General features: G+C 34.6%; 2 protein-coding genes across 3 annotated transcripts in view; one reads left to right on the top strand and one right to left on the bottom strand.

The window, feature by feature from the left end:
* Nucleotides 1–11,848, top strand: part of serinc5 (serine incorporator 5) — a 67,514-nt gene extending 55,666 nt beyond the window's left edge. Inside the window, exons 3-8 of one of the 2 annotated variants that reach the window (XM_087251631.1) lie at nt 197–289; nt 477–606; nt 3,997–4,066; nt 5,586–5,622; nt 6,366–6,510; nt 8,534–11,848. In XM_087251631.1, coding sequence (XP_087107757.1) covers nt 197–289; nt 477–606; nt 3,997–4,066; nt 5,586–5,622; nt 6,366–6,510; nt 8,534–8,678 — 620 coding nt within the window. In that variant the 3' untranslated portion in view covers nt 8,679–11,848. 2 annotated transcript variants of the gene reach the window in all.
* Nucleotides 11,849–13,872: 2,024 nt separating this feature from the next.
* thbs4a (thrombospondin 4a) overlaps nt 13,873–27,549 on the bottom strand; it is a 33,058-nt gene continuing 19,381 nt past the window's right edge. Inside the window, exons 15-21 of the mRNA NM_001114424.3 lie at nt 25,145–25,197; nt 24,891–25,072; nt 23,028–23,255; nt 20,658–20,854; nt 18,115–18,287; nt 17,882–18,021; nt 13,873–14,499 (exon numbers count right to left, since the gene is read on the bottom strand). Coding sequence (NP_001107896.2) covers nt 14,456–14,499; nt 17,882–18,021; nt 18,115–18,287; nt 20,658–20,854; nt 23,028–23,255; nt 24,891–25,072; nt 25,145–25,197 — 1,017 coding nt within the window. The 3' untranslated portion in view covers nt 13,873–14,455. The remainder of the gene's footprint in view (nt 14,500–17,881; nt 18,022–18,114; nt 18,288–20,657; nt 20,855–23,027; nt 23,256–24,890; nt 25,073–25,144; nt 25,198–27,549) is intronic.

Below are 27,549 nucleotides of genomic sequence, written 5' to 3'. Positions count from 1 at the left end.
ATCCTGTTCGTTAAATGTTTATTTTAAAATCTCTTACAATGTTTGGCTGCTGTAATAAATGCTGCCTTGATAAAAATAGAAGACTTTTTCATTAATAAAACATACAAAATGAATATGCATATGCTGTCAAACAGACACAGTAAAAATCTCTAGTGCACATCTCCAATGTGATTTATTTCTCTGTTTCCCATCACAGTCCAGCCCACCTCAGGTCTTCTGCAGCCAGCCGTCATCACCCTTTACGTCATGTACCTCACCTTTTCTGCTCTGGCCAGTAAACCCATTGAAAGTGAGTCCGTCTCACACATTCTCACACACACACACACACACACACACACACACACACACACACACACACAGACACTCAATGTCTCTGGCTGTGCTGGGTGTGTCACAGTGGTTTGTGGGATTTCACAGTCTTACAGTGCTCACCCACACCCTATTTTAAAATCTGTCCTCTATGTTGTCTCTTTCAGTGGTGGAGGATGAAATCAAGGGCAACATCACCGTCTGCGTCTTTCCTTTCAAGTCAGGACTGAAGAGCGACACTAACATAGTGACCGGTGTGGGGACGGCCATACTCTTCTGCTGTATTCTCTACTCATGGTATGAGGAAGTGTAGTTATGTTTCTCAGTACCACCATAAACGGTTCATCAAAAAAATTAAGATTCCCTCATTTAGTCAACCTCCACTTCCAAACCTGTTTGAGTTTCTTTTTTTTTATTGAACACAAAAATATAATCAGAAAAATGTGCTCGCAGTTATTGTTCCAAGTATTCAACATGTTTTATTTGTATTTACACTCAAGCAATTTTCAGTGGCGATGAGCAGAGTAAACGTGCAACATCAAATCCTGATGTTAGATAGAGCTTAATTAAGGGTGCTTTCACACCTAGAATTTTGTTTCGGAAACTGGCACGTTTCCCAAGTCGAATCCACGGCAAAAAAATCTGTCTGAGATCGCCTGAATAAGGTGGTCTCGGCTTGATTAAAATGAACTCTGGAGGGGATCGATTAATGATCCGAGCCCAGCTATATCACAGTGTATTATGGATATGTAATAGGAATATATATGGCTATATTAAGAGAGAATTATAAGTAGGGCAGGATGTCATTCCTACCAGTAAATGTGCGATTCATGTCAAATATGAAAGTTAAAGCATGCTAACTATTAACGTGAGCTGTTTATTTATTAGGAACATTGACCGAACAGCAGTCTTGGTTTATCTGTTATTTCTCTCTATAATGTAAACCCTATAGTGCATAATTCTAGCCAAGGGCTATGTATGAGAAAATCTTACCACTGATTTATACTTGGTGACGATGTCTGCGGATGTCACCATTTAAAATTAAAGCACAGCTTATATAATCTTATTGCTCATTGCCATAAATTAAAATAAGGATGCATGACAGCTGAGCGGGACTCTTACCAGTGTGAGGAGAGTTTACTTGCACATGACTTGTTTTAGCTCTTTTGGTCCATTTAGAAACTTTGCTGTGTGAAAGCGAACCGCACCAAGTGCAAAGTGCAACATTGTAACAGCTTTAATCCCTGTTTCAGTACAAACGAGTTGTAAAAAGCACCCTAATTGTAATGATACCCAATATCGAACCCTATTTGATCTCCAATTTCTCTCTTTAACAACTACCTCTGCAACATTTTTGTAGTCGCTCATATTAGTACTTCCTCTTTGTAACTCTTCAGGCCCTATCATACACCCAGCGCAATAAGGCACAAGGCGTGAATGGTGCGTTTGTTGCTATTTTTTAGACAAGCGTAACCCTAAATTTCACATTTGTGCAACATTGTTTAAATAGCAAATCAATTTGCGCCACTTTGTGGACTCATGGGTGTGCTGGTCTCTAAATGAGGTGTGTTAAGGTGCATTGATGGGCTTGTTATTGTTGTTGCTGCAATTTTGAGAAACTGACTGCACCACTGAGCAATTGAAAGCTGGTCTAAAGTCCAGTGTAGTGTGCATTAGTTAAGTGCGTATGCAGGTCCAAATGCTTACACATTGCTTAATACACACAGAATGTACAGCAATACACAAATATCTTTACAAATGAAAAAGAATTAAACGATTAAAATATTACAAAATATTAAAGCCACTACCTTCATGCCTTCTTCACCTCGGGGGCCTTTTCAGTTTATTCATGGCAATTTGCATTTGTATAATGTTATTATCATAAGCAGATTTATTTATCATGTGATAAACAAGTTTAGATTTGTCCACCTGTCAGGTTTTGGAGACATCGGCATAACTAAATGGGGCATAAAAATAGGACGTGTGTTTGGATATAACTCAGTTTTTTGACCACACTTCGTTATAATTGTTAATTTATTAGTTTATTAGAACTTTAAAAATAGTTTTGAATCAAATCTTTGTGCTTAACTAACAAAATTAAATATGTAGGCTAATGGATGTCTTTAGTGGAGTGTATGCAACACTGTTTCCTTATCCACGAAAGGAAGTAAAGTAAAGGGAAAGTAAAGAGGCCAAATAAAGGAGGCTCGTTCTTTAACCTTATACTGCAGATGGTCTGATTAACTGTTTTCTTACAAATGAAGTTTTCAGTTTTTACACTTATAAAATCTGCTATGTAAATAGCAAATGTCCCATGACGCAACGCAACTGACTTTTAAGGGAAATGAGAAATGAGACTAATTGGTTTAATGCACGTTATGCTCAAAACACACCCATAACTCATTAAGAGAATAAGCACAACTCTGTTAGACCATGTGCCGTGGCACAGAGCATATTTTTCCATCCTTAAAATAGCAAAAGGAGATTTTGACATGCCCTTTATGCTTTTGCGTCATGCGCTTTAGACTTTGCACCTAGATCATTAAAATAGAGCCAGCCCACTGTGTTTAGACACCAATGAAACAAGCTGCTCCACATCATCTTCTCTTGACGATCTTGAGCACCAGCACATCATGTTTACGTTTTTAACTTCAGTAGCTCCAGGCACATTAACAAAAGTGTCCACAGACCACATCCTTGGTGCTTGAAAAGAAAGCCTTTACGCCTGCCGTTTTGAAATTAGCATTTGTTTTCATTTTATTTTAAAGCAAACATGTTTTTTTGTTTTTTGTTTTTTTGTTTTTTAAGAAACAAGATATTTAATTTAGGGGGTTGCATTACACTGGGATTGGCAATAATGGTGGTAGTTTAAAAATTAGATGCTGATATTTCATTCAAATTAGGCAAATGGTAATATAATAAATAATCCAGTACATGTTTGCTATGAAAATACCACACTTTTTGCTTGTGATGTCAAGATATTTGTGATATACAGCTATTTTTCACAATACACAGTCCTCCTTTGTTTCACCAGGTGATAGTAATGTGTCCATTGGACACACAATTCAAAATCTAGTTGATCTTTTATTTTTACTTTGTTTGTTATGAATATCTCACATGACTTTTTTCACCTACTATAATAGTAAGCAAGTATGCAATTTCAGAAAGCAGCCTTGTAGATATATTTTAGGGGTAAGCTGTCTCTTTAAATAAACTAACATTCTTTGCTTGGATTCATATCTGTATAACCTGTCATTTAAATGGGTGATCCCAAAAAAGCGATCCCGGGAAGGGTAGAAACATGTAATTATCTGGCTATGATGTTCATTTAGGTTTAAAAGCAGGTAGTCTGGTAGGAAGACAGTGAAGATTAGAAGCTGTGAACTGGCATGTGTTTCTCATTAACTGCAAAAATGTCTGCTGAAGCTCTCAGTTTAGAGTTGCTTCTTTCCATCAAAGCCAGTTTTACAGCAATATGCACTAGTTGTCAGCCCAGTGATTCATTGTGTCATCTCCAGTTGAAATGTTTTTGCCATACTTCCAGCTTTTGTGAGGCAAAACAAAGCTTTGAAGCAGAATGAGTGTATTTTTAGGAGTTCTTGGGAATGCTCTGTTTTTATATTTAGCGGTTGTAAAAGAACACTGCCCTCATGTGTTTGATGCCACTCATAAACTCTTTTCCTCCAGTTTGATCTCCACCACCAAGAGGAGCTCAGCAGCGTTGCAAGTGTACAGGAATGATATGCCTGAAAATGAGGTAAACATATGTGTTGTGCTCCCTGTCTAAAAGATTATCTCAAACTAAACAGTGGTGAAGTGCAAGTGTTTTTACTTCAATACTGTATTAAAGTACAAATTTTATGTGCTTTAGCTGACTACTTTTTTGTTTTTAGTTTGGAAAATTTTATTCACTGAATTCAATAAGCAAACTATTGTAGTTTTTGCTCAACTACATTTTCAGTAAAGTTTATTTGAATGCGGGGAAATTTTATCTGTTAAGAAATGAGATGTTTTTTGATTTGAATACAAGCTGAATTGTATTTGTAAACCTGTTAAATCCATTCTCAAATTGCACTAAACAATTAATTTGTGAATTGGTTTAAATGAGTTAACAACTCATTGATTCAGATGATCCATTCAGAGTGAGTCTCCAGTAAACGATTCACTGATTTTCTAAACTTATCTGAATGGTGTTCGGTGTTTGAATGTGGCGTCATGTGTTTTTCTTTGTATTACCAGTGTGGTTTGACATTTGACAAGTTTTGGACAAAATCGGTGCTAGTGTGGGGCAAAAATTAGTTGTGATTAATTGCAAAAGTTATATATATATATATATATATATATATATATATATATATATATATATATATATATAAATATATATATATAAATATATATATAAATATATATATATATATATATATATATATATATATACATACATACATACATACATACATACATACATACATACATACATACATACATACATACATACATACACAAACTCCTTTTTATTCTAGCTGAAATAAAACAAATAAGACTTTCTCCAGAAGAAAAAAAATAATCAGAGATACTGTGAAAATGTCTTTGCTCTGTTAAAGGGGGCTAATAATTCTGACTTCAACTGTATGTGTATATGACACGGATTATTTGTACATTTTCAGATTTTTTTGTTTCTATCACATATATACACACACACACACACACACACACACACACACACACACACACACACACACACACACACACACACATATATATCCTATATATGGAATATCCTTGCCCAGCACTAGTAAATTACTTAGTCCATGTGAAATCAAAATGTTTATTTTTTTCTGCACATTGTTATTCTTAATGTGAACTGTTTGTACTGGTAAACTTCAATGAAGGTCTTACTGTCTCTCTCTGCAGAGAAATGTTCTTTCTTTGTTGACATCAGTTTGACATCTTAACCACAGCCCTCTTACTGTTTGTTATGATTGAATGATGTGCAAAAAGAAAGCCCTGTCCCCTACTCAATATTATGTTTACATTTACATACTGAAATAAGTCACAGCAAATTCGGATTCACACAGACTGTAAGTAAATTAAAAATTAAGTACTTTTGTACTTTAGAAAAAAAAAAGTCTTTATGCTTTTATCAGAGTAATAATTGAGTAGGGTTTCAGTAGGGTTACACTTTCTGACCTATTGTATTGTAATTTGTCTATCACTGAAACTAAATCATCAAGCATGCCTCATCTGTTTCTTTTTTTTTTTCTTTTTTTTTTTAGAGAGCACGCTGCTGTTTCTGCTGGGTTGATGATACAGGTAACCTCTTTTAAGCCTCCTTTAAGTAAAAAAAAAAAAAACGACAAATTCCCATACCCAATTGCTTACTTGCATGAAAAATTACAAATTTTAAGTTCAAGGCATAATTTAATTAAACATGCACACATTTTGTTCATACATTTCCAGCACAAAGATTGGAATATTAAAAGAAGTCAGTTACAAACATATTGTTGTCTTATTTATTTCTTTGACATTAGAGTTAAAAGTTTTGCAGAGGATGATTATGGTCTTTTTGTCATACCATAATTCAGAAGTCATTGTATATAATTAGTGAAATTATGTATAAACATATCCCTCTGTATAAACCCTCAGATTATAGATATGAATGAAACTGAGGTTCGGTGCTACTGAACTGGTGATTTATGGCTCAGAAAACACACACTTTGAGAAAGCAGCCTTTAAAAATATGTAATCTACACAGACTGATGAAGTGCAACAACAAAAGTGGATTGTGGATGTTTTCTTTACATTAGACAGAAGGTTTATGAAAAGCCAAAAAAGCCAAAATGTCAAAAATGAAAGGTGCATGAAAACAAGCTTCAGCCTGCAGTGTTTTGCTTAAAGTGTAGAACACCACTTCTCCATTTCAAATGTTGATCTGAAATAACCCAGATTTTTGTTCATGTGGGTTAATGCACAGTTGAGAAGGATAGATGGAGCCTCCTGTTGGTCAAGAAGTGGTACTTACTTCCTAAAAAATGTCTTGTTTTTATATTTTCCAGAGGATTACGATGATGAGAAGACCTCAGGAGGGCAAAACGTAAAGTATGATGAGAGAGACGGCACAGTCTACAGCTACTGCTTCTTTCACTTTGTTTTCTTTCTCGGCTCCCTGTACGTCATGATGACTGTAACCAATTGGTTTCAGTAAGTATATAATAACCTGCTGCTCTAATTTTTTAAATATCCTAATGTCTCAGGTCAGCTATTTTGGTTGAGCTATTTTAAAAGAGGAATTTGCTGGTGCATAGTTAGGAATGAAATGCACAATAGGTCAATTGTTCTCTAAAAATAAAAGGTATTTAAGACTTGTCATTTAAAAATTTTGTTGCTTTAAAAATTGATTTGCATCATGTAAACTCAGAATTCTACGAAAATAAAGATGTCATTCAGAGACATAAACTCTAAATTTACACCTCACAATTGCAACTTTTTTATACTTATACAAGTTATATAAATAATTCTATAAATATTTAATAGAAAAGTCTTTTTCCTATAAATAAACTCGTAGTTGTGTGTTCAAAACTTATAATTGTGATACACAAATTTGCATCCTAAAAATTTAATAAAATTAGACTATTTCCAGAAATGTGAAGAATTGAATTTTACAAGTCACCTTAAGTTGAGTTTTACTTTTTTTTTATGCATTCAGCCAATCCCCGGGTCTTATGGGACCACTTTTAGCTTAGCTTAGCACAAATCATTGAATGGGATTAGACCATTAGCTTCTCGCTCAGATTTCAAAAAGAGTTTTGAGTATTTTCCTATTTAAAGTTTGACACTTTTGTAGTTACAATGTGACCAAGACCAACGAAAAAATAAAAGACCTATTTTTTAGACTGATATGGCTAGGAACTATACTTTTCATTCTAGCGTAGTTATCAAGGAACTTTGCTGTCGTACCATGTCACCTAGCTGAGGAATACTTTCAGACACTCCGTAATACCATTGTGCCTAAAGTTTCTTTATTTCCTATAGTTCCTAACTATACTTTTCATTTTACGTTTGTCTTAGAACTACAGAATAGTCAAGATTTTAAACAGGAAAATCTTTTTTGACATTTTCGAGCGAGATGCTATTGGTCTGATTCAATATTTTATGAAAAGCTACACGAAAAGTGCTTCCGGTAGACCCCGAGATTGGCTGAATAGATTAAAAAATGGTCAAGCTGAACTGTTAAACTCTAGGTGACTTGTAAAATGAGGTTGTTTCCTTTAATTGTATTCTTAAATTTCAATAAATATGGCTTTAGAGCAAATGGAAAAGACACAGAACCGTAACTTTATAATCTGCACAGATTTTAAATCCTGTCTTCAAGCACTTAAAGCTTCTAAGTGTAATTACTCCATAATTTCCATGATTGAGAAGAAAATGACAACGCTAGAAAATAAGCAGTTCGACATTATCTTCTGTTGGATTCCAAGGCATATGGGTCTGCATGGAAACAAACTGGCAAATGAAGCAGCAAAACAGGCTATCTCCTTGAAATAGACAAAATGTTTAATTCCGCATTAGGACTTGAAACCTACAGTAAATTTGTATATGAACGAAACATGGCAAAGGAAATAGGACAACTGCATAAATATGAAATTAACCCGAAAATAAATGAAAGGCATTTTGCAAACTATAATTTTGAGACCAGGCATGAGCAAACCCTCTATACTATATGTCGAATTAGACATTCTAGGTTGACTCATTTGTATTTACTGAATAACAAAGCACCACCTAAATGTAATTACTGCCAAGCTGCTCTTACCATCAAACATATTTTGTCGGAATGTGGAAGTTTGAATACCTTTTGACAAAATTTTCATAAGGAGCGTACTTCGATGGATATTTTTAAAAATGTACCACCACGAAGAATCTTAAATTATTCATCAAAAATTGAGCTGAAAAATCATATTTACCTTTGAATTTCTTATGTGTTTGTCTAAGTAACTTTTTTATTGTAAAACTAATTTGTTTTTATCATGTAATATTTTTATGTACATCCATTTGGCCGTGAAATAGCCTTAAGTTGCTGATGTTGCAATAATAATAATAAATAAATTAAAGTACTCTTAATTTACCTTTAATTTCCTGTGACCAAATAGAAGCCCAGTATGCAGTTTTGAGGAACAATGTCACTCTGCATAAATATTAATATTCCTATAATCATCTCTGTCTGCAGTTATGACAACGCAAAGATCGAGAGGCTTCTAGAGGGAAGCTGGTCTGTGTTCTGGATCAAGATGGCCTCCAGCTGGGTGTGTTTATTTTTCTACATGTGGACCCTGGTGGTTCCGATGCTCTTCCCACAGAGATTTCAAGCTTAGAAACCTTTCGGCCATAATCCAGTATCACCACTGTCTGGCTACAACTACTGTGTGTGTGAGAGAGCGAGTGAGTTTTTACGTTTTTTTTAATAAGTTAAAGGCTTTTGATTTCTCAAAGGCTGCTTATGTTCTACGTCTTTAGATTTGTTTTCATGGAGATTTGTTACAGAAATCATGTTGCGGTTGCTCCCATACTGAGGTAGGGCTCTCATTTCTTTTCCACCAAAACCACATGAAGGTGTTGCAAAACAAAGCATTGCTCAGGCTCACACGTCACCTGTAAGTGTCTTTTTACGCTTTTTACGCTTTTCTTTTGGTAGCTGAAGAATTCTATGCAAATCCAAAAAAAAAAAAAAAAAACATCCGTGATTTTGTTTGTCGACCTTTTTCAAATGTGTTTTATAGTTGATATGTTTCACTACGAGGGTGTTTCTCTAAAGTAACAAGAATTTATTTAATATGAATAACTGGTCTGATTATAGTAGGATCATGGTTGCACTCGTGATAAAAACCAGCTGAAAAACGAATGTGCAAGAGGTTATTCCTGTGTATATATATGTGAATAAATGTACTCGAATGAGAGGATTTGATAACGATTTTGTTTTTGTTTAGTTTTTTGAAGCACCCTCATAGGTTTCTTACGAGACTGCACCAAAACAATATTTCCAAATAAGTCAGCAACATTCCTAAATGTTCCTATCTTTCGGCTCCTCAGGTAGTAATGAATGCTACTTACTAGGAATCTTCCCATTCTAGCATTCAAGGAAAAGCATATGACTGCCATTTCCTGTAAATGTTTTTGCAAAGATCTGAAATGGACAGGCGAAGCCAGGACCACAACATTTTAACCGAAACTGCCATACAAGACTGTAAAGCTCACAGCAATGATGAAAGTGTAGATATTTTTTGCTTTTTCACAGTTTGGTACAATTTTAAATGGTGCTTAAAACCCAAAGTATACTTTTTTCATCTCTATCTGTTTGTTTTTGTACATGTACATGCAGTTTTAGGATGCATCTGGCCGGAAGCCCAAATGGAAAATTACACATTCAAAAAAAGAATGAATATAAATTGATTATTTTAATTTTAGGCTATTTAATTTCATAAATTTAAACAGAAATTTAGTCTTTTTTTATCTAGACTGATTTTTATGTAAATTTATTCTTTATTAATTTCATACAGTAAAGTATTGAACAACTTTAAATTTGTTCTGTTACCCTGGACCACAAAATCAGTCATAATTCATTAATTTTTTCTTTTTTCTTCAATTTAGTCCCTTTTTTTATCAGTAGTCACCACAGTGGAATGAACCGCCAACCTATGAAGCATATATTTTACATAGCAGATGCAACCTAGTACTGAGAAACACCCATACACTCTTAAATTTGCACTCATAAACTACAGCCAATTTAGTCCATCAATTCACCTATAGTGCATGTTTGGAGGGTATAGAGGAAACAGGAGCTCCCAGAGGAAACCCACCCCAAGGACAACATGCAAACTCCACACAGAAATGCCAATTGGGACTCGAACCAGCGACATTCTTTCTGTGAGGCGACAGTGCTAACCATTGAGCCACCGTGTCACCCTCAGTCATAATTGTAACTTTTAAAAAATGTTAAATCATCTGAATGCTGAATAAATCATCTTTACACTGATGCATACTTTGTTAGGATCAAAAAATATACAACCGTTTAAAATTTGGAATCTGATTTAATCAAAATACTAAGAAATTCCTCTTTAAGTTGGACTAAGCAATGCAGATTACTAATCACAAAATGAGTTTTGATATATTTACAGTTTTCAATTGATAAAAAATATATTAATTAATCTTGATTTTTACATAATATTCGAATCAATTTTTGGCATAAAATAAAAAATAAATTTTTGACCCAAACAATGTAATTTGACTTTTGCCAACAATAAACTAGTTCAACATAAGACTAGTTTTGTGGTCCAGAATCACATATAATCAATAATCATAAACAAAATACCAGAGGGACACCATATCCACATAACACAGAGATTCCAGTAAATACACGACATGTTTTTGGCTTGTATTATTATCAGTGGCCATAAATTCTGTGCATTACAACAAGCAAACAATCCAAAACATATATATGAGAACACTGATTGTATGCGGATGTACTGTATGTGTATATTTGACACAACATGAGCATCTGAGTGCATACCTTAGCAGATGCATAAAAAAAGTATACTTTGGCCTTTAGTCTGTAGATAACATGACATTTTATTTAAGCTCATGCACTAGGCTAGCAAGCATGCTATTCGTCAAAGAACCTGTTTATACCATTTTTATATTTCTGAAGCTTTTTCAGCTCTGTACAGCTATTGTATTTAATCTTTCAGAGGTTTTTGTTGCTCTATGTGCGTGTTTTGGAATACATATTTACAGGAGCTGTCCTACATTAATGCAGCATCAATGCTAATGCTCCCTGGTAGAGCTTAGTGAGTTGGAATTGCCATCACTAAAACAAATACAATCTAGAACTGGAATTATTTAACATTTTTAGGGTTGTTTCCTGTGTAGCAGTTGTAGATACTCTAAATGTTTTGAGCAGATTAGATGATCTCAGAAGCTGTGTGTGGTCTGAAAAAGCTCTTTTAAAGAATCTGATGTTTATAAGAAGTTGGCCTTGTTTGTGACAATTTAAACAAGTGAATGATTGCCTTAAACATTATGTTACAACCGCGTCAAGCTATTAGCATATTAGCTTCATGTTAACCTGTGAACCATTTGGTGCTCAGTATTTGGCTTAATAGCATTAGGCTGGATTATGCTTTCCTTTATTTACACTTATGCGAGACATGAACTTTGCAGTATGTGCTTTATGTAAATAGTCCATTGTAAAGATGACCACTAGGTGTGAAATAAGTAATACATGCACTTTGTGTTGTTCACACTAATTTCGCATGAAGACATTATATCCCCAAAAAATGTACAGTATGTTTACAAACAACTCCTTTCCTCATTTATATGTATCGACTTTCTTTTATCATTATTGTTGTTGTTATTTACTTTTTTCCCTCCACAAAATTTCAATACGTTCCATGAAGGGTCATATGAGTTCAGCTGTTGCAGGATTATTTCTCTTTATTGTTTTTATTGATATTGCAAGATCTTTCAATAAAAAGACAAATGAGTAAAATTTTGGTCACATCTGATTTTTATATTTATGAAAAACATATCCTTGTCATTTGTATGGATTTATAAACTATAATTGATAATAAAGGAAACAACAGTATAATTTATGGTAAAATGGCCTTCATTGGATTCAAAAATTGAATGTGACGTTAAATGAAGCATCACATGTCATTTCAGAAGTCTTGAATATGGCTAATAAGTCAAATGGGCAACATTTATGTGGCATTTTACATTTATGGTGAATGGACCAATATCAGTGTGTTTGTGGGGTCTTAAAAGTACTAAAATATCTTACATTTCAAAAACAAGACCTTAAAGTCTTAAATTGACTGAAATATTGTGTTGTAGGTCTTAAACCATTTTAACCATGTTTTAATTTTCCTATTTCAAGCAAAACACCTATCCAATCATCAACAATCCATCTCAATAAAACATTTAACTTACGGTTTAATTATCTTTACATTAATATTAACATTTGTTAAGATATTTTCATAGCCACCTGGTGAGGACATTGACCTTTACAGACTGTTGAGAGATTTATTTGTTTTGAAGCCTTGTTAGTAAAAAAAATATGTTTTGGAGAAAAAGTGTATGTATACTGCACTAATACTATTAGTAGTTTGTATTTACGTTGTTTAAAATACATGGCTAAGTAATAATTAAATTACATATATTTTTTGATGGGGCAAGTAAAAAATCTTTTCCACTGGTACAACAGACAATTAAAAAAAGTCCTCAGCATTTAGCACTGTATAAGTCTGAAATTTCATTCATAATAGTTTTAAAATGTCTTTCAAGTCTTAAATTTGACTTGCTGAAACCCTGAGTATGTAGTGTGTATATATAAGTAATAATGTGTGAAATCCGGCATTCTATAGAATGCTTAAAATTGATCGTCAAAGTATGAAATGGTTGCTACTTTGTGTCTAGGCATATAAAATGCTGAGTTGCCGTGTGGCATATTTAACTGGCCTACCCCCACCATTTTTCCCGCCACTGATGTTGGCGTTTGTGCTTGGGTCGTTGTTCGAAGATGGCAGTCGGTGTACACAAGTGTTAAACATTATTGTAAGATAAGCGTATTGCAGGTACGAGGTTACACTATCCATACCCATCAACCCTCCTGTATTTCCTTCGATTCTCACATATTTTACAATTCTATCCCACGATCATCCTGCAAAGTTGTTCCATATTTGCCAACACTCTCTCTGTTTTTCCTGGGAGTCTCCCATTTTGTCATTTCACCCCCAACACCGGTCCTCAACTTTTTGGTACAGTCTGTAAAACCCCTGGGTCGCCGACTTTGGTATAGTATACGATCGCAGCAGCCCGAAATCCAGTGCATAGTTATTTTTCCAGTTCTCAGCTGTGTTATTCAGACACTTCATCCCCAACACCAAGCATTTCATTTTCATTTTTTTAGGCATAAAAGCACCTTGAAATAAATATAAAAACGGTGGGATTCCCTTCCTTTCCTTTACAGGCGCTATTGCCCCTTCTAAGCATTCCTCAAAACAGTCAGTTCATGTAGCGGTGCATGACTGTCAGACACGCTCCATATTTTCCAAACGGATACTGTGTATGCGATTTGAAGTGTAGTGAAAGTGAACACTCTGGGTTTTGTGTGCATGTTTCAACAGACATATACACAATAATAATAATACTATCTAAAGTCTTAATCTTGGTGAGTTTTCTTTTAAACGCAACAAATTTTGTTTTAAATGAGCATGAAAAGTTAGAAAAGCAATCAAATGCTTTCATTATGGATCTGTGCGGAGTGCTATCTCTTACTTTTACATCCCAGTGTTGACAGGTATGTCCTCTACCATATCACAGACAATATTGCCATAATTCTTCTCACAACATCTGTACAATTTAACATGTCATTCTAGTCTTCCCTGCTGCAACACGTAGCTCATTCCAGTTGTATTCTACTTGTTTTCACTGGTAACTACATCATGCCCTTTTTATTTAGCAATTCTTCACTAATTCATGAAATATGAATGTGCAAGACCAAAGTGACCAAAGTTTATTTCATATTCATTGCACTTTGAACTATGTGATCAATAACAGATTTTGTTGTAGTCTTTTGACACTTTGCCTAAATAATACATTCTATACAATGTCTAGGAATTGTAGCAACATGCAACATCTTTTTATTTAACACTTTATCAGGCATTCTATTGAAATATTACACATTGCCAGTAACTAAATTTCGGTACAAAATAATTGTTGATGTTTGTGAGAAGTTTTTAAGAAATACATTGAAGAGTATATGTGTGTTTTGTTTAATGCAGTTTAAAAGGTTAATTATTCCTGTGATGACAAACCTGAATTAGTTTTAACAGTCGTCATTGTCACAGATTTTCACAATTTATTATCCTCTTTATTAAAACTGTAGCCTGAAGTGCAGAAGAGCACAAGCCGTTTCTGGCAGGTAGTATAAATTCAGCATAACTGTAGAAAGATATGTGTTTTCAATACAAAAAGTCAGTAAATAGTGTTTGTTTAATAGGACGAAAGAATACCCAACATGTCATTCACATCTGCTGTGGTGCTGGAACCTCTCCTGTGGATGCTGCTACTAATATTTGCTCTCCTGTTAGTCTTATTACTGCTGGTCTTGTTCCTCGATGTAGTATTCAGGGATTGTGTCTGTAAATGTCAAAAATAATGCATATTAGGATAAACATGTGAATGAATAAGAACTGCATCTGTAATAATGGATGCAGCGTTGTCAACAAAACCAAATATGACTATTTAAAAATATCTACTAATTGTATTTCTTCATTATATACCACCACTTATTTCTGTTCTGAAGTAACTGTACTTCAATTCTGACTACTTAGCATTTTTATACACTACACTACCTGACAAAAGTCATCACTTATCCAAGTTTAACAACAACAAATAATACCTTGACTTTTAGTTGATCATTTGGTATCAGAAGTGGCTTATATGAAAGGCAAAAGCCTCTAGATTAGTCATTTTACCAAAATTATGATCATGCCTTGATTTTTAATTATTTAATTAGGACAGTAAGGTCTGACTTTGCTTAGGCAAAAGTTCTGTCAGTTAACAGAAATAATGTCCAGTATAGAAAATAAAGTCATGGTGCAGTGGAAAAAGAATGAATATTTTGTATGAGTCCCATGAGCTTGGAGGACTGCATCCATACATCTCTGCAATGACTCAAATAACTTATTAATAAAGTCATCTGGAATGGCAAAGAATGGTTCTTGATGGACTCCCAGAGTTCATCAATATTCTTTGGATTCATCTTCAGTGCCTCCTCCTTCATCTTACCCCAGGCATGCTCAATAATGTTTTTGTCTGGTGACTGGAATGGCCAAATCCGGAGCACCTTGACCTTTGCTTTCAGGAACTTTGATGTGGAGGCTCAAGTATGAGAAGGAGCGCTATCCTGCTGAAGAACTTGCCCTCTTCTGTGGTTTGTAATGTAATGCAGCACAATTGTCTTTATCTCAGGCTGTTGATGTTGTCATCCACTCTGAAGATTTCTCATATAACTGAATGTAACCCCAAACTATGACTTTCCCTTCACCAAACTTGACTGATTTCTGTGAAAATCTTGAGTCCATGCGGGTTCCAATAGGTCTTCTGCAGTATTTATGATGATTGGAATGCAGTTCAACAGATAATAATCAGAAAAATCAACCTTCTGCCACTTTTCCAAATGATCAACTAGAAGTCAAGTTATTATTTGTAGCTCTTACAGCTGGGATCGATGACAAGACTTTAGTCAGGAAGTGTGGTAGTTATTTTTAGGTACCCAGTTATTAAACATACATAATAGCATTTATTCATCATAAGTACTTTACAAGATACTGGTACCTATTGATTAGCTAACGGGAAATACTTGTTATGTTACTGAAATGTTACTACTTTATTTATGAATAAACTCAACAGTGGCCTCAAAACAGCAAATGAGTAAAAGCAGATGTAACTACTATTGGAACTTGCTCCCTATGCCCACAATTTCACAATTCCCTATTTTAGTCAACTAATAGTCTACTTGAATGAGTAAACTCAAGTTAGGTCTGCACAATATAGACTCCATTTCTTTATTGATATCACAAAGTGCAAATATGCAAGTCACGGAATTACAGAATCTGAAATTTGTAATTCTAATTAACCAGGAAACTGAACGCAAGCAACGTTTAACCCCATTACTGCGAAAACGTTAATTTAGTAAGAATTCAAGCTATTTTTAACCATTTGGGAACAATAAATGATACATTTTGTAGTTTTAACAAAAGATTAATTGAATTTTTTAGTACAATAAAGTCTATACACTATTATTTTACATCTCAATAAATTGTTGAATACATTGTTTTTGCTGGTTGGTTAAAAACAAAACAAAATGTTTGATTACTTTGTGTCATCTAAATTTGGATTTCTGTCATGTATACAAATGTTAATTTAAGAAACTTTAATGAAATGAAGGAAATGTAGCCCCTTTTTTCTCCGTCAATCAGAGTCAATTGCTTCCAGTAATGGACCCAGTTTCCAGCAAAGGGGAAGGGTTTTCATTTCCCTAATATTTTTTAATATATTTTTTGTTCTCAGATGTGGGCTTATTGACCTTTCGCTCGTTTAATATGATTTGGTAGGCTACTCACTAACTTGCAGTGGTTTTGGGATGGCCAGGTAGGCTGTGCATTCCAGACGTATTGTCCATTAAGCAACAATTTGGTTTTTATTTTGTTTAAATTTTTTTGTATTTTTCCTGTAACAACATTTTCAAAAGAGTGCAATTAGACTAATAGAGACTTAGGCCCAATCCCAATTCTACCCCTTAGCCCTTCCCCTTACCCCAACCCCTCATTTTGCGCTTTCACGAGAAGGGGTAGAGGTTTCCCAATTCTCATTCGTTTAAAGGCATAGGGCTAAGTTGAAAGGCTACCCCTTGAAACTGAAATTTTCCAGGACTACACTGAAAACCAAAGGGTATTAAAAGTTCTTAGATAACACCATCTACAATGGCAGCATGGCTGCACACAGATGGAAAGAGATAAACTAATTAGTGTTTTTTTTTTTTTTTTTTTTTGTAATTATTACAAATTTTTACAACAAACAAGCACATGTTTTAATACATTCATAACCATGTTCGTGTTTTACAGTTATGCTAAAACCGCTAAATTTCGCTATCTACAATAATAACTCCTATATAGCAGTCCCATAACATGCTGTCACTCGATGACACTCACATACCCTGTCAGAAAAGTCTAGTGACTGGAAATGACATTTTAACAGTGTCTGCTGTAATGTTAATGTAGTTTTTTGTGTGTTTACATAGATAATTATGGCCCTGGTGTAAATGCACAGTATAGTTATGATCTTATTGCCACATTATATCTTTATGATATCATAATATATGCCTTCAGTGATTTCCTGTAGATAACTATTAAAAAAAATTAACAACTTGAATAACTACAGCAGCACGATCATTGATCTCATGTGAAGTAAGAGATTGTGAAGACATATGATAGCATGTGCAGGTGTTGTAGGGCTGTACCATTTATTAGGGTTCAATTTTGAAGCCCTACCACCGTTCACAATCTGTTTCAAGGGGTAGGGGTACAAACATAGAAATGGGATTGGGCCTAACTTTTTAAATACATTTGCAGCCAATCAGCAGTAAGGGGCGTGTCTAGTAACAATAGTCCAGATATCAAAATGAAACTTACTGAGTTATGGGCATGTTTGTTCTATTGTGTTCAAATATAAACACTGTTTGACAAAATTCGCTTAGTGCACTTTTGAATTAACTTATAAATGGTAAAATGCTTGCCATATGGTATTACAATAACTTTCTAGTATGCCCTAACCATGGCCACCGCTAAGCAGGAGGAAGTTAGAACAGTTCTATGGGCCCATGTGCTTTGGGGGCCCAGGAGATCTGCTTTATTAGTATTAATCATATTAACTCAACCTCAAATATTCATTCATAAAGTTCAAAATTACTAGCCTCGACCCTGGGTGCAATCGTAATTGCAATAAGCATTGCTCTCACCATTACAGCGGTATCTCAGGTTGGACCAGATTATGTTTTCCTGTGAGAAGCAGAAGACCCCGAGTCGACCTCCTCTCATGCTGGTGTCAATAACCACTCCAGAATCTGCTACCAGGTCAGTGCCTTCATAGAACTGCACCCTGTTAACAAACAAAGATGACTAAATATATATTATACTTTAGTGAACTACCCCTTTCATTCAAATCCAGTAAAGTCAGACATCTCCATCTAACCTGATATATCCCACTTGGGGTCTGTGCTTCAGATTCCAGCGGTAGGAGACCTTGTCCTTCCAGCCTACATTACGAGGGTCCTTCCACAGCAGACGCACCTGCTCCTTTGTATCTCCTGTGTGCCACAACGAGTTCCTCAGGAACTCCCCAGGCCCCGTGTTAGACTTTACAGCCTAGAAAAGTACAATATATTCACCCGTGCCTGCTTTTGTTTGAATGATCAATCCTTATTTTGACATGATTGAAGAGCAAAATAACAGCTGTAATATTGGTTTAAGCAAAACAGTGCAGGTGAATAGCCGTATTCTAAAATGAATTAAATTCATTTATTTCCTCAAAGTTCTACTCTCAATACCCCGTAATGACAATGTGAAAAAAGAGCTTTTTTTTAAATCGTTGCAAATTTATAAAAAAATAAAACCCTGAAAAATCACATGTAAGTATCCACAGCCTTTACTCAATGCTTTGTTGATGCACCTTTGGCAGCGATTACAGTCTCAAGTCTTTTTGAATATGATGCCACAAGCTTGGCACACGTCTTTGAGATTTTTTGCACATTCCTCTTTGCAGTACCGCTCAAGCAAAATCAGGTTGGATGGGAAGCAACTGTGTACAGCCACTTTCTGATCTCATATTTGATTTGCTTTGGGTCTGGGCTCTGGCTGGGCCACTCAAGGACATTCTTCAAGTTGTTGTGAAGCCACTCCATTTATATTTTGGCAGTGTGCTTTGGGTCATTGTCTTGCTGGAAGATGGCACGTCGCCCCAGTCTAAGGTCAAGAGCACTCTGAAGGATATATACAGGAACCTTATCAAGTCCATCCTGGACTTCATTCAGGATGTTTCTGTACATTGCTGCCTTCATCTATCCTGACTAGTCTTCCAGTTCCTGCTGCTGAAAAAACATCCCCACAGCATGAGCTGTGTGTATATATATATATATATATATATATATATATATATATATAAAAAAAAAAATATATATATATATATATATATATATATATATATATATATATATTTTTTTTTTTTTTTTTTTTTTTTTTTTACAGTATATACTAGAAATGCAAACATTGTCATAATTTTGGCCATATTTTCTGAACTATGGAGTGATGAAAAGAGATTCACCAAAAAACTGTGTAGAAATCCTTATCTAAAAAATGTCAAAATGTACTATGTATTTATTTATTTTGACATTTTTGAGTTAAGAGTTTTTAGACAGGATTTTGGGAATCTTTTTTTATCACTCCATAATTCAGAAAATATGGCCAAAATTATGACTTCAAAATTAAACGTGACACACAAAAATGACACAATAATGTGTCAATCAGTTGGATATAACTATGTAATAATTATAGTTATTTGACCACACTTCGTTATTTAGAACTGAATTTATAAATAGTTTAGAAATAAATTTTTGTGCTAAACAAACGAAATTAATTATGAAGGCTGATGGATGTCTGTGCGTACAACACTGTTTCCTTATCCACGAAGGAGAGAAAGAGAAATAAGTAAAGGCTGATTGGAGCAGGCTCAGTCTTCATCCTTGCTGCAAATGGTCTGTTTAGATTTCTCACCAGTGAAGCATTCAGTTTTTCCACTTACAAGTCTGCCATGTAAATAGCAAACTGAATCTTAAAGGCAATGGGAGATGAGACTCTGATTGGTTTATTCTCAAAACACACCCATAACTCGTTATGAGAATAAGCTCAACCCTGTTAGACTATGCGCCAGGCCACAAAGGTTATTTTGCCACCCTTAAAATACCAAGCGGATTCTGACATGCCCTAAATGCTAAATGCTAGACTTTGCACATAGATATTTAAAAATAGAGCCCTTAGAGTCAAACAGATTTACACAGGGGAATTTTGGAATCTCTTTTCATAACTTCATTATTGAAAACATAAAAAATTGAAAAGCGCAGATGCAAAAACTTGAAGTGCCATCTGGACTTTTCTTTTAGAATGAGCATTTTCTTTGTTTTTGGTCAGTTGTTTCAGTTTAAAGGCCATGGGAAAAACAGATTGTTTGCCATTAAAGTGAAACTACAGAACACAGCAAAATGCTCATTTTAGTAAAATGCTCATTTTAAATGAAATTTTCAGACGGCACTAAGAGATTTTTGCATCTAAACTTGTTGTAGAATAAAATTTTGTGGATAAACTAAACAGTTTCATGAAAGTGTTGCTAAAGTGGAGATTTAGGGCTCAGAGCAAAAAATAAAATAAAATAAAATATGTATTATTATTGAAATCTACAGATGCCAACTAATAAAGTGTGACATAAAAAACACTTAAAAGTTTACTTTGCATGTTTTCTGTACCTTAAACTGAAATGGCCAAAAGGCCCAAAATCTTAAAACAGACAATTGCTTGAATGAAAAAAGCTGTGTTTTTGCCTTCAGCGTCTTAAGTATTTTTGCATGCTTCAGATTTTGGCCAAAGTCATAATTCTAGGTCTACTGTGGGCTCAGCGGAGCAGCTGTAATGATAAAAGCACACATGGAGCATTCAGACAGTAATAGAGATGAACAATACAGGAACCTTAAGCTGAATGCCAGGCTCTGCCACAGCTCTGAAGGGCACTGCCTGCCAGTACGTCTGCTCCGTCTGCTTCCACATCACCACATAGAAGCTGGAGGAGTCCTGATAGCTGAAGATGAAGCCTGCATAGTCATCATCCGTCACTGTGTTTACGTGAAAGGTGCCCTCAAAGTCCACGCCATTGAATGCAGTGTATCCTGTTTGGAGTGATAAGATTCCATCACTCATCCCAACAACAACACTTTCATTCTCATGTGAAACAGTGACTTCATAGTGCAAGTTAAGGATAGGTATGTGTGTGTGTGAGAGAGAAATCATTTTAGACTTTCTCATCTACAAAGCATCATTTCTGCCAACTGGAGTTTAACTCTGTAAAACATTGTAAAAATCTTTAGAATTTATATTGTAACTGCATCGAATTAAAGTATCTGCATGTGTTTCAAAGCCTTGTCAAGTTAAATGAGAGACACAAAGAACAAAAAGATGGCAAATTGAATGAGTTTTAAACTAAGCTTTGTTTTATGTCAATGTCAAGTAGAAATGAGGTTGTCAAAAGCAACACACAAGTTCACATACTGTTAAATCTTAAAAACAGACTATATGCCTTCAGTGGTTTAAACAGAAAATGATCATGCTTACAAGAATACTTTTGTGCGGATCTAAAATGAAAATAATAACTTTAATCAACAGTTTAGTGATGGATCAGGCTTGAACACTGATCGTGCAACCCACTGCGCCACTATGACGCCTTCTTCTCTTCAGTGTCAGGTTGGTGTTCCTGTGCAGTGCTCTGCCGTGTTTCTGACATATTACCTCAGATACTCCTGTGCTTTGTTTCAAATAAAGGATGTCTCGTGTGGGTCACTGATGGGGTATACATCACTGCACAGTGCTCATGAATGCTGCTTAGATTCTCATAACTTGATAATATTCAGACTATACAACTGAAGACACACAAACTGTTTTGAGGAAGTTTTTTTAGTGCCTTTCTGAACTTTTAATAAGTCTGGAACCTTGTTGTCTATGGAGGATGAGGGAGCTCTCAACTTTCACCTAAAATATCTTAATTAGTGTTCCAAAGATGAATAATTGAAACAACTAAGCCCTGAACTAACCCTCTGAAGGGCACCTATGAAGAAAATTAACTTTTAAGCTGTTTAGACAAAACTGTGTGTAGTTATAGTGTGTCCACTGACATATTGGAGTGATAAAAACCCAACAAGTCTCTTTTTTAAAATTTCCTGACGTTAAAATAAGACCCAACTCCCAGTGACTTTGAGGCTCAACATGACGTAGGAGTGCAGTTTTCCCCTCCCACCGAATTAATTGACAGGCACCATGTTTCTATGAAAACATGTCTACACATGTCCACAGATTTTTTTTTTTTTTTTGCAAATAAACTGGGATTAAAATGTACTGCTCTAACTCTCTGTGATTTTATAAATTTTTCAAGTTTAAAACATTTTCAAGACAGTGCATGTTTGTAAAAAAGACAGTAAAATCACTAATTCTTAACCGCTATAATCACCACGGCCACATGGTGTTAGTAAATGCTAATGTGTGTGTGTGTTTGTGTGTGTTCTGCAAATGGCATTTTGTGTGACTCATCATTTCATAAAGGCTTAAATAAATTAGACCACAAATACATCAAATAAAATTGGTATTTTTAAATAATAAGCTGTATTTCAGCTTCATCCGAGTCTGTCTCTGTCACTGACTGCTGTTTATCTGATGTAACACATGAGTAGGAACGGTGGGCGGGGAGAGGCATTTTTATTTAAAGCCACAGGCTACAAAAACAGCTACAGTATACTCAGACACTACAATGTGCAGATTCTGGAGGCTATAATAAATTATATGATAGATATTTTTAGCTGAAACTTTATATTCTGGAGACACCAAAAACTTACATCCTGTAAAAGGGGTAAAATTGGTGCTCTTTAAGAAAACTTATTCATAAATCAGTTTATTTTCAGCAGTGGCATGAAAATGTATTAACTGGCAGATCTAACTCTGAGAATTTGATTTATTATGTTGATTACCATGTTAAAAAAAAATTATTAAAAAGTAAAGTATTGCTACATGTCAGTGGGAAGCTTAAAGTTCTTACACTGTAATTATCCACTCAAGATGTGCTTAAATCACCAGTGTGCTGGGTGTTTTTTGAAGTGTCTGTTCTGAGAGTTTTTGGGAGACTTGCATTATATCATAGACACTGATTATTTTGTCAAACATATTTGTTTTTGTTCTGCAAAAATGAAGTCATGACCAGTATAAATTTCCAAGGCTGGATTTGCTCCTTTGACTATGGAAATACTCAAGATTATTCTTGTATTTTAACTGGATTTGGGGAAAAATAAGCATACTCACCAACAGCTAGTCCTGGGTCACTGTTCATGGTTTGCACAATCTCCATCCCCTGATTAAGTACAACCCAGTTAGGGTCGATCTGAGCCTCTCCCTCTGGATCCAGAACCACAGTCTGATAGGCTCTGAAGTCAGTCAGTGTGATCTCTGCGTTCTCAGGACAGGTGTCGATCCTGTCGATCACATGGTCTTTGTCAAAGTCTCCAGTGCAGACATCGCCTACTCCATCATCTGTCAAACACAAAGAGCAAAATCACTTGATTTCTCTTTTTATCAGATCTGATTCCAGTATCAAATTTTGAAGCCAAATGTAATACAATGGTCTCAAAAATGACGTAAGTTGTACTTAAAGCATTTAGCATTTTATTTAATTACAGCAGAGATCAAAATTGGAGAATAATTTGCAAACATTTTCTGAAAAAAAAAAAATCATCATTCACTCATCACTAGGGTCTTGATCTGCACTGGAGTTTCTTAGCCAGAAGATTGGGCAATAGATGCAGGGAAAGAAATGATAAACTGGTAAACATTCGCTTCCACTCATATATCAATAAACTTCAATACACACTGTTGAGTGGAATATTTACTAGCTTAATAACATTTCCCATCACACCCAAGTGAGTTTAATATGCTTTTACTTCTAAATTGACCTTTGGACCAGTTCTTTGTCCACACAACATTTGCTTTTCGGGAATGTTTTGTTTGGCCTTTTGTGGACGACCAGGCTTTTTGGGGGACTTCGATGTGTTAGTGATATTGTAAAGATTTGACATTCTAGAAATATATATTTAAAAAGTCCTCCGTTTGGCTTTAAATATACAAAATATTGTTTATAATTAATATTAACAGGAAAAAAAGTCTACAAATAGACTACATGAGCAATAATGTGTGCTTCTTTTTTTATAGCTTATAGCTTATTCTGTTATACCAGGGGTCACCAATCTCAGTCCTGGAGGGCCGGTGTCCCTGCAGGGTTTAGCTCCAACTTGCCTCAACACACCTGCCTGGGTGTTTCTAGTATACCTAGTAAGAGCTTGATTAGCTTGTTCAGGTGTGTTTGATTAGAGTTGGAGCTAAAACTGTGTTATACAGTATAGCATGAATACGGCATTAAAATTCAGCAGCAGCAAAAGTAATCATATTTTGGACCAATATCTGGGTAGTTTTCCCCATTTTGAAGACATTTAGGGTTTATCAGGGTGTTCATAGCCTGCTGTTAATGGTAATCTTGGGGAATGAGTCTAAGCAATTGGCAGATTATGAACTATGTAGCCTGAAGTAGGTATGGCTGCCATTTCGTCTTTAAAACGAACAACATGGGGCGGTATGACACCGTTCATTTTCTCGGTTACCAGCTTACGACTCTTCCGTTGTTACCTGATTGTCTGGTAGCTCGACATATACATCTGCTTTTTAAAATCCTATTGGTTGGGTTTAGGGAGAGAGGAGGGTGGGGGGATCGGTTGACTGGTCAGTCAATCGACAGCAGCCTCGGATGAATTTATGTGACAACAGCAGGCACACATGGTGTTTTTGGCAAATTTGAGATCTGAAAGAAGATACACAGCGGTCTCTGGCGGATTTTCTAAAACTAAAACTGCAAAATAACTATAGTAATAGCTCCCGGGATGAATTTTTCTCTCTCCAGAAATGTACAGTATATAGAGGTACATAATCAGCATGAGCCTGGGTTGGTTATAACATATGTTCATTTCTGTCAAAACATACATAACATGCAATACTTTGATAAACTGCTTTTAAAATTATTTCAAATATAAATAAGCAGTGACCTCCAATTTAGGAAATTGAAGACTGTTCTCTAATATTGATCTCAGATTTAGACCAGTAAAACTTAGTGTAGCCTACTGTTTTCATCCTTCTGGTCTGGGTTTGGCACCAGCCTACAGTTGTCATTATCATCCAAAATGCCGTCATTGTCATCATCATCATCACATTCGTCTCCGAGCCCGTCCTTATCAGTGTCCAATTGCTCACTGTTAATGACGTTTGGACAGTTGTCTTTGGTGTTTTGATGACCGTCTCCATCACTGGAACAAAAGATCTTAGTTGTAAACTTATTTTTATACTGAATATAAAGAAAAAAGTAAATAAGACTCTACCTGTCAATATTTGTGTCACAAGTGTCTCCTACAAGATCATTGTCTATATCAGACTGATCAGAAAAAAAATAGACAAGTTACAATATAAAACATATACACATAAAATACAGCATACACAACTTTGTAATAATAATAATAATAATAATAATAATAATAATAATAATAATAATACACATTAATTTGCATTCACATTTATCATTGCTTTTTGCAAATTTCATGCCATCATAATAATGGGAATTCTTATGATCAGTAGTTTTGGACTCATAGATCACAGATGTAAACACTAAAAACAGAACCACCCTGATCCAGTTACTATGACCATTTATGTGAAGCTGCTTTGAAACAATCTACATTGTAAAAGTGCTATACAAATAAAGCTGAATTGAATTGAATGTACATCCCCTTTCAGAAATTAATCAAGTTTATCCTATCTTATTCCTTATAATTGTCTAAATGCTTTTATTCATTTTCTCTACTTCCCCTAGTTTAGTAATGTCAAACTAAATGAAAACGAGGATGTTGCCTTTTTAATTAACTATAATAAATCTGGTAGGTATACAGTTCATTCACAGATTAAGGGTTGATCAATTTCCTATAAATCTTCTAGATCCTAAATCTTAAAAGTGCCATAGAATGACAATCTGGATATACCTAACCATATAACCAAATAATAAGAGCACATGGAAATGGAGAAAAATCAATATGAGCAAAACAGATATTATCGTCCAGGAAGAATAATTAAAATGAACACCATTTATTAATGTATCCTTTAATAAGTGCAGTATGTTCTGAAATTAGCTGTGTATGTTTTTAATGAGGCAACAAACACATGTAGACTGCTGAATAGAAGGGTTTAATACATGTTTATGCATTGAGTCTTATCACTTTTATATTTGTCTTAAATAAAAGGACACCAGTTTATATGGAGCTTTGTATTAATTTCTGGCTGTGTATTTATATCAATTAAAGCTTTAACATGCATCACTAAATACATCTCTTTCTGTTCTTTTTGTCAAATAAATTTAGCCTACTGTATGAAATGTCTGTGATTTCAACAGTAAAACTGTAAAAATGCTACAGTAAATTTCTGTAACCTGGTTAACAGTAAGTTTTCTTTAATATATACAATTAATAACTTCAAATTTACCTTACCATAATTCCTTGCATGGCACTTTTTATGCGTTTTTTGTTGTTGAAATTACTATGTTTTTTTTTTTCCCTCATGATTTGTGTACATTAGAGTTTTCATTTTTATCTAATGTTGAAAAATAATGTCTCCTATTACTTTATTTTTATGTGTGTTACCATGATGGTGTTTAATTGTTGTGTGAATGACACTGAGCACCTTTTATGTTAGTACATTGGTGTATTACTATAAATTAATGTAATATAGTAATTGACCTTTTAAAGTCAGAAATGCCTATTGGTCACACTTTATTTTGATGGTCCGTTTGTTGAATTTAAGTTACAGTAGATGCCAACTAATTCTCATTAGATTAGGGTTAGGGTTAGGGTTGGGGTTGGTGTTAGTGTAAGTTGACATGTACTTGCAAAGTTTTTTGAAGTTCTTTGTCGGTTAAATGTGTTGAAGGAGCATATCAACAGTTATTAAGCAGGCAGTCTTCTAATACTCAAATGGTCAATTACAAAAAAAAGTGTTACCGTCTTTTTATGTTCCTACCAAATTTTAATGAAAAAATTATGGCAACCACAGCTGCCATTTTTTTATTGTAAATTTTATGGATTATTTCGTCCAAACTACAAAAGAGCAAACTAGGTTACCCTAGTCGCATAAAGATATCTCATTAAATTACTTCAAGCCAAATTAAACCTCTGTACAACTTTGTTTAAAAAGATTGTTAACAAGGAACCTACTCTACTAAGTTATTAATATATTTTTGACAATTCAAGTGTGATTATTTGCATGTTTGTATTGCAGTGTAATCCACATGATCTTCAGAGCGTCAGAGCAAAGATCAAAAATATTCCCAACTGTTGTTTGTAAAAAAAATATGGTCAAAAGTGAGCTTTTCATTCTAGCTGTAATTCCTATGGTTATAAATGAGAATATTTAATCTTTTATTGGGAATTTCAGAATTTATCTAGGTCTCATATCTGTTATTTATATACCAGAGAACAATTTAACATCATTTAATTGAATTAATGCACTCTGTGGTACCTTTAGAACATATATTTGGTGTATTTTTATTTTTACTTATTTTATATTAATTTTATAAGCAAAGTAATCTGAAATCTAAAAGCGCAGGTACTCTGGTTTCCCCCATAATCCAAGGACATGTCATATACACTCACTAGCCACTTTATTGGGTACATCTTATTAGCACTGGGTTGGACCCTATTTGGCTTCAGAACCGCCTTAATCCTTCGTGGCATAGATTCAACAA

This window comes from Danio rerio, chromosome 5, assembly GCF_052040795.2.
Source record: "Danio rerio strain M-AB ecotype USA chromosome 5, GRCz13ab, whole genome shotgun sequence".
In the NCBI taxonomy this organism is placed as follows: domain Eukaryota; kingdom Metazoa; phylum Chordata; class Actinopteri; order Cypriniformes; family Danionidae; genus Danio; species Danio rerio.
This window is presented reverse-complemented; position numbering and strand designations above follow the sequence as displayed.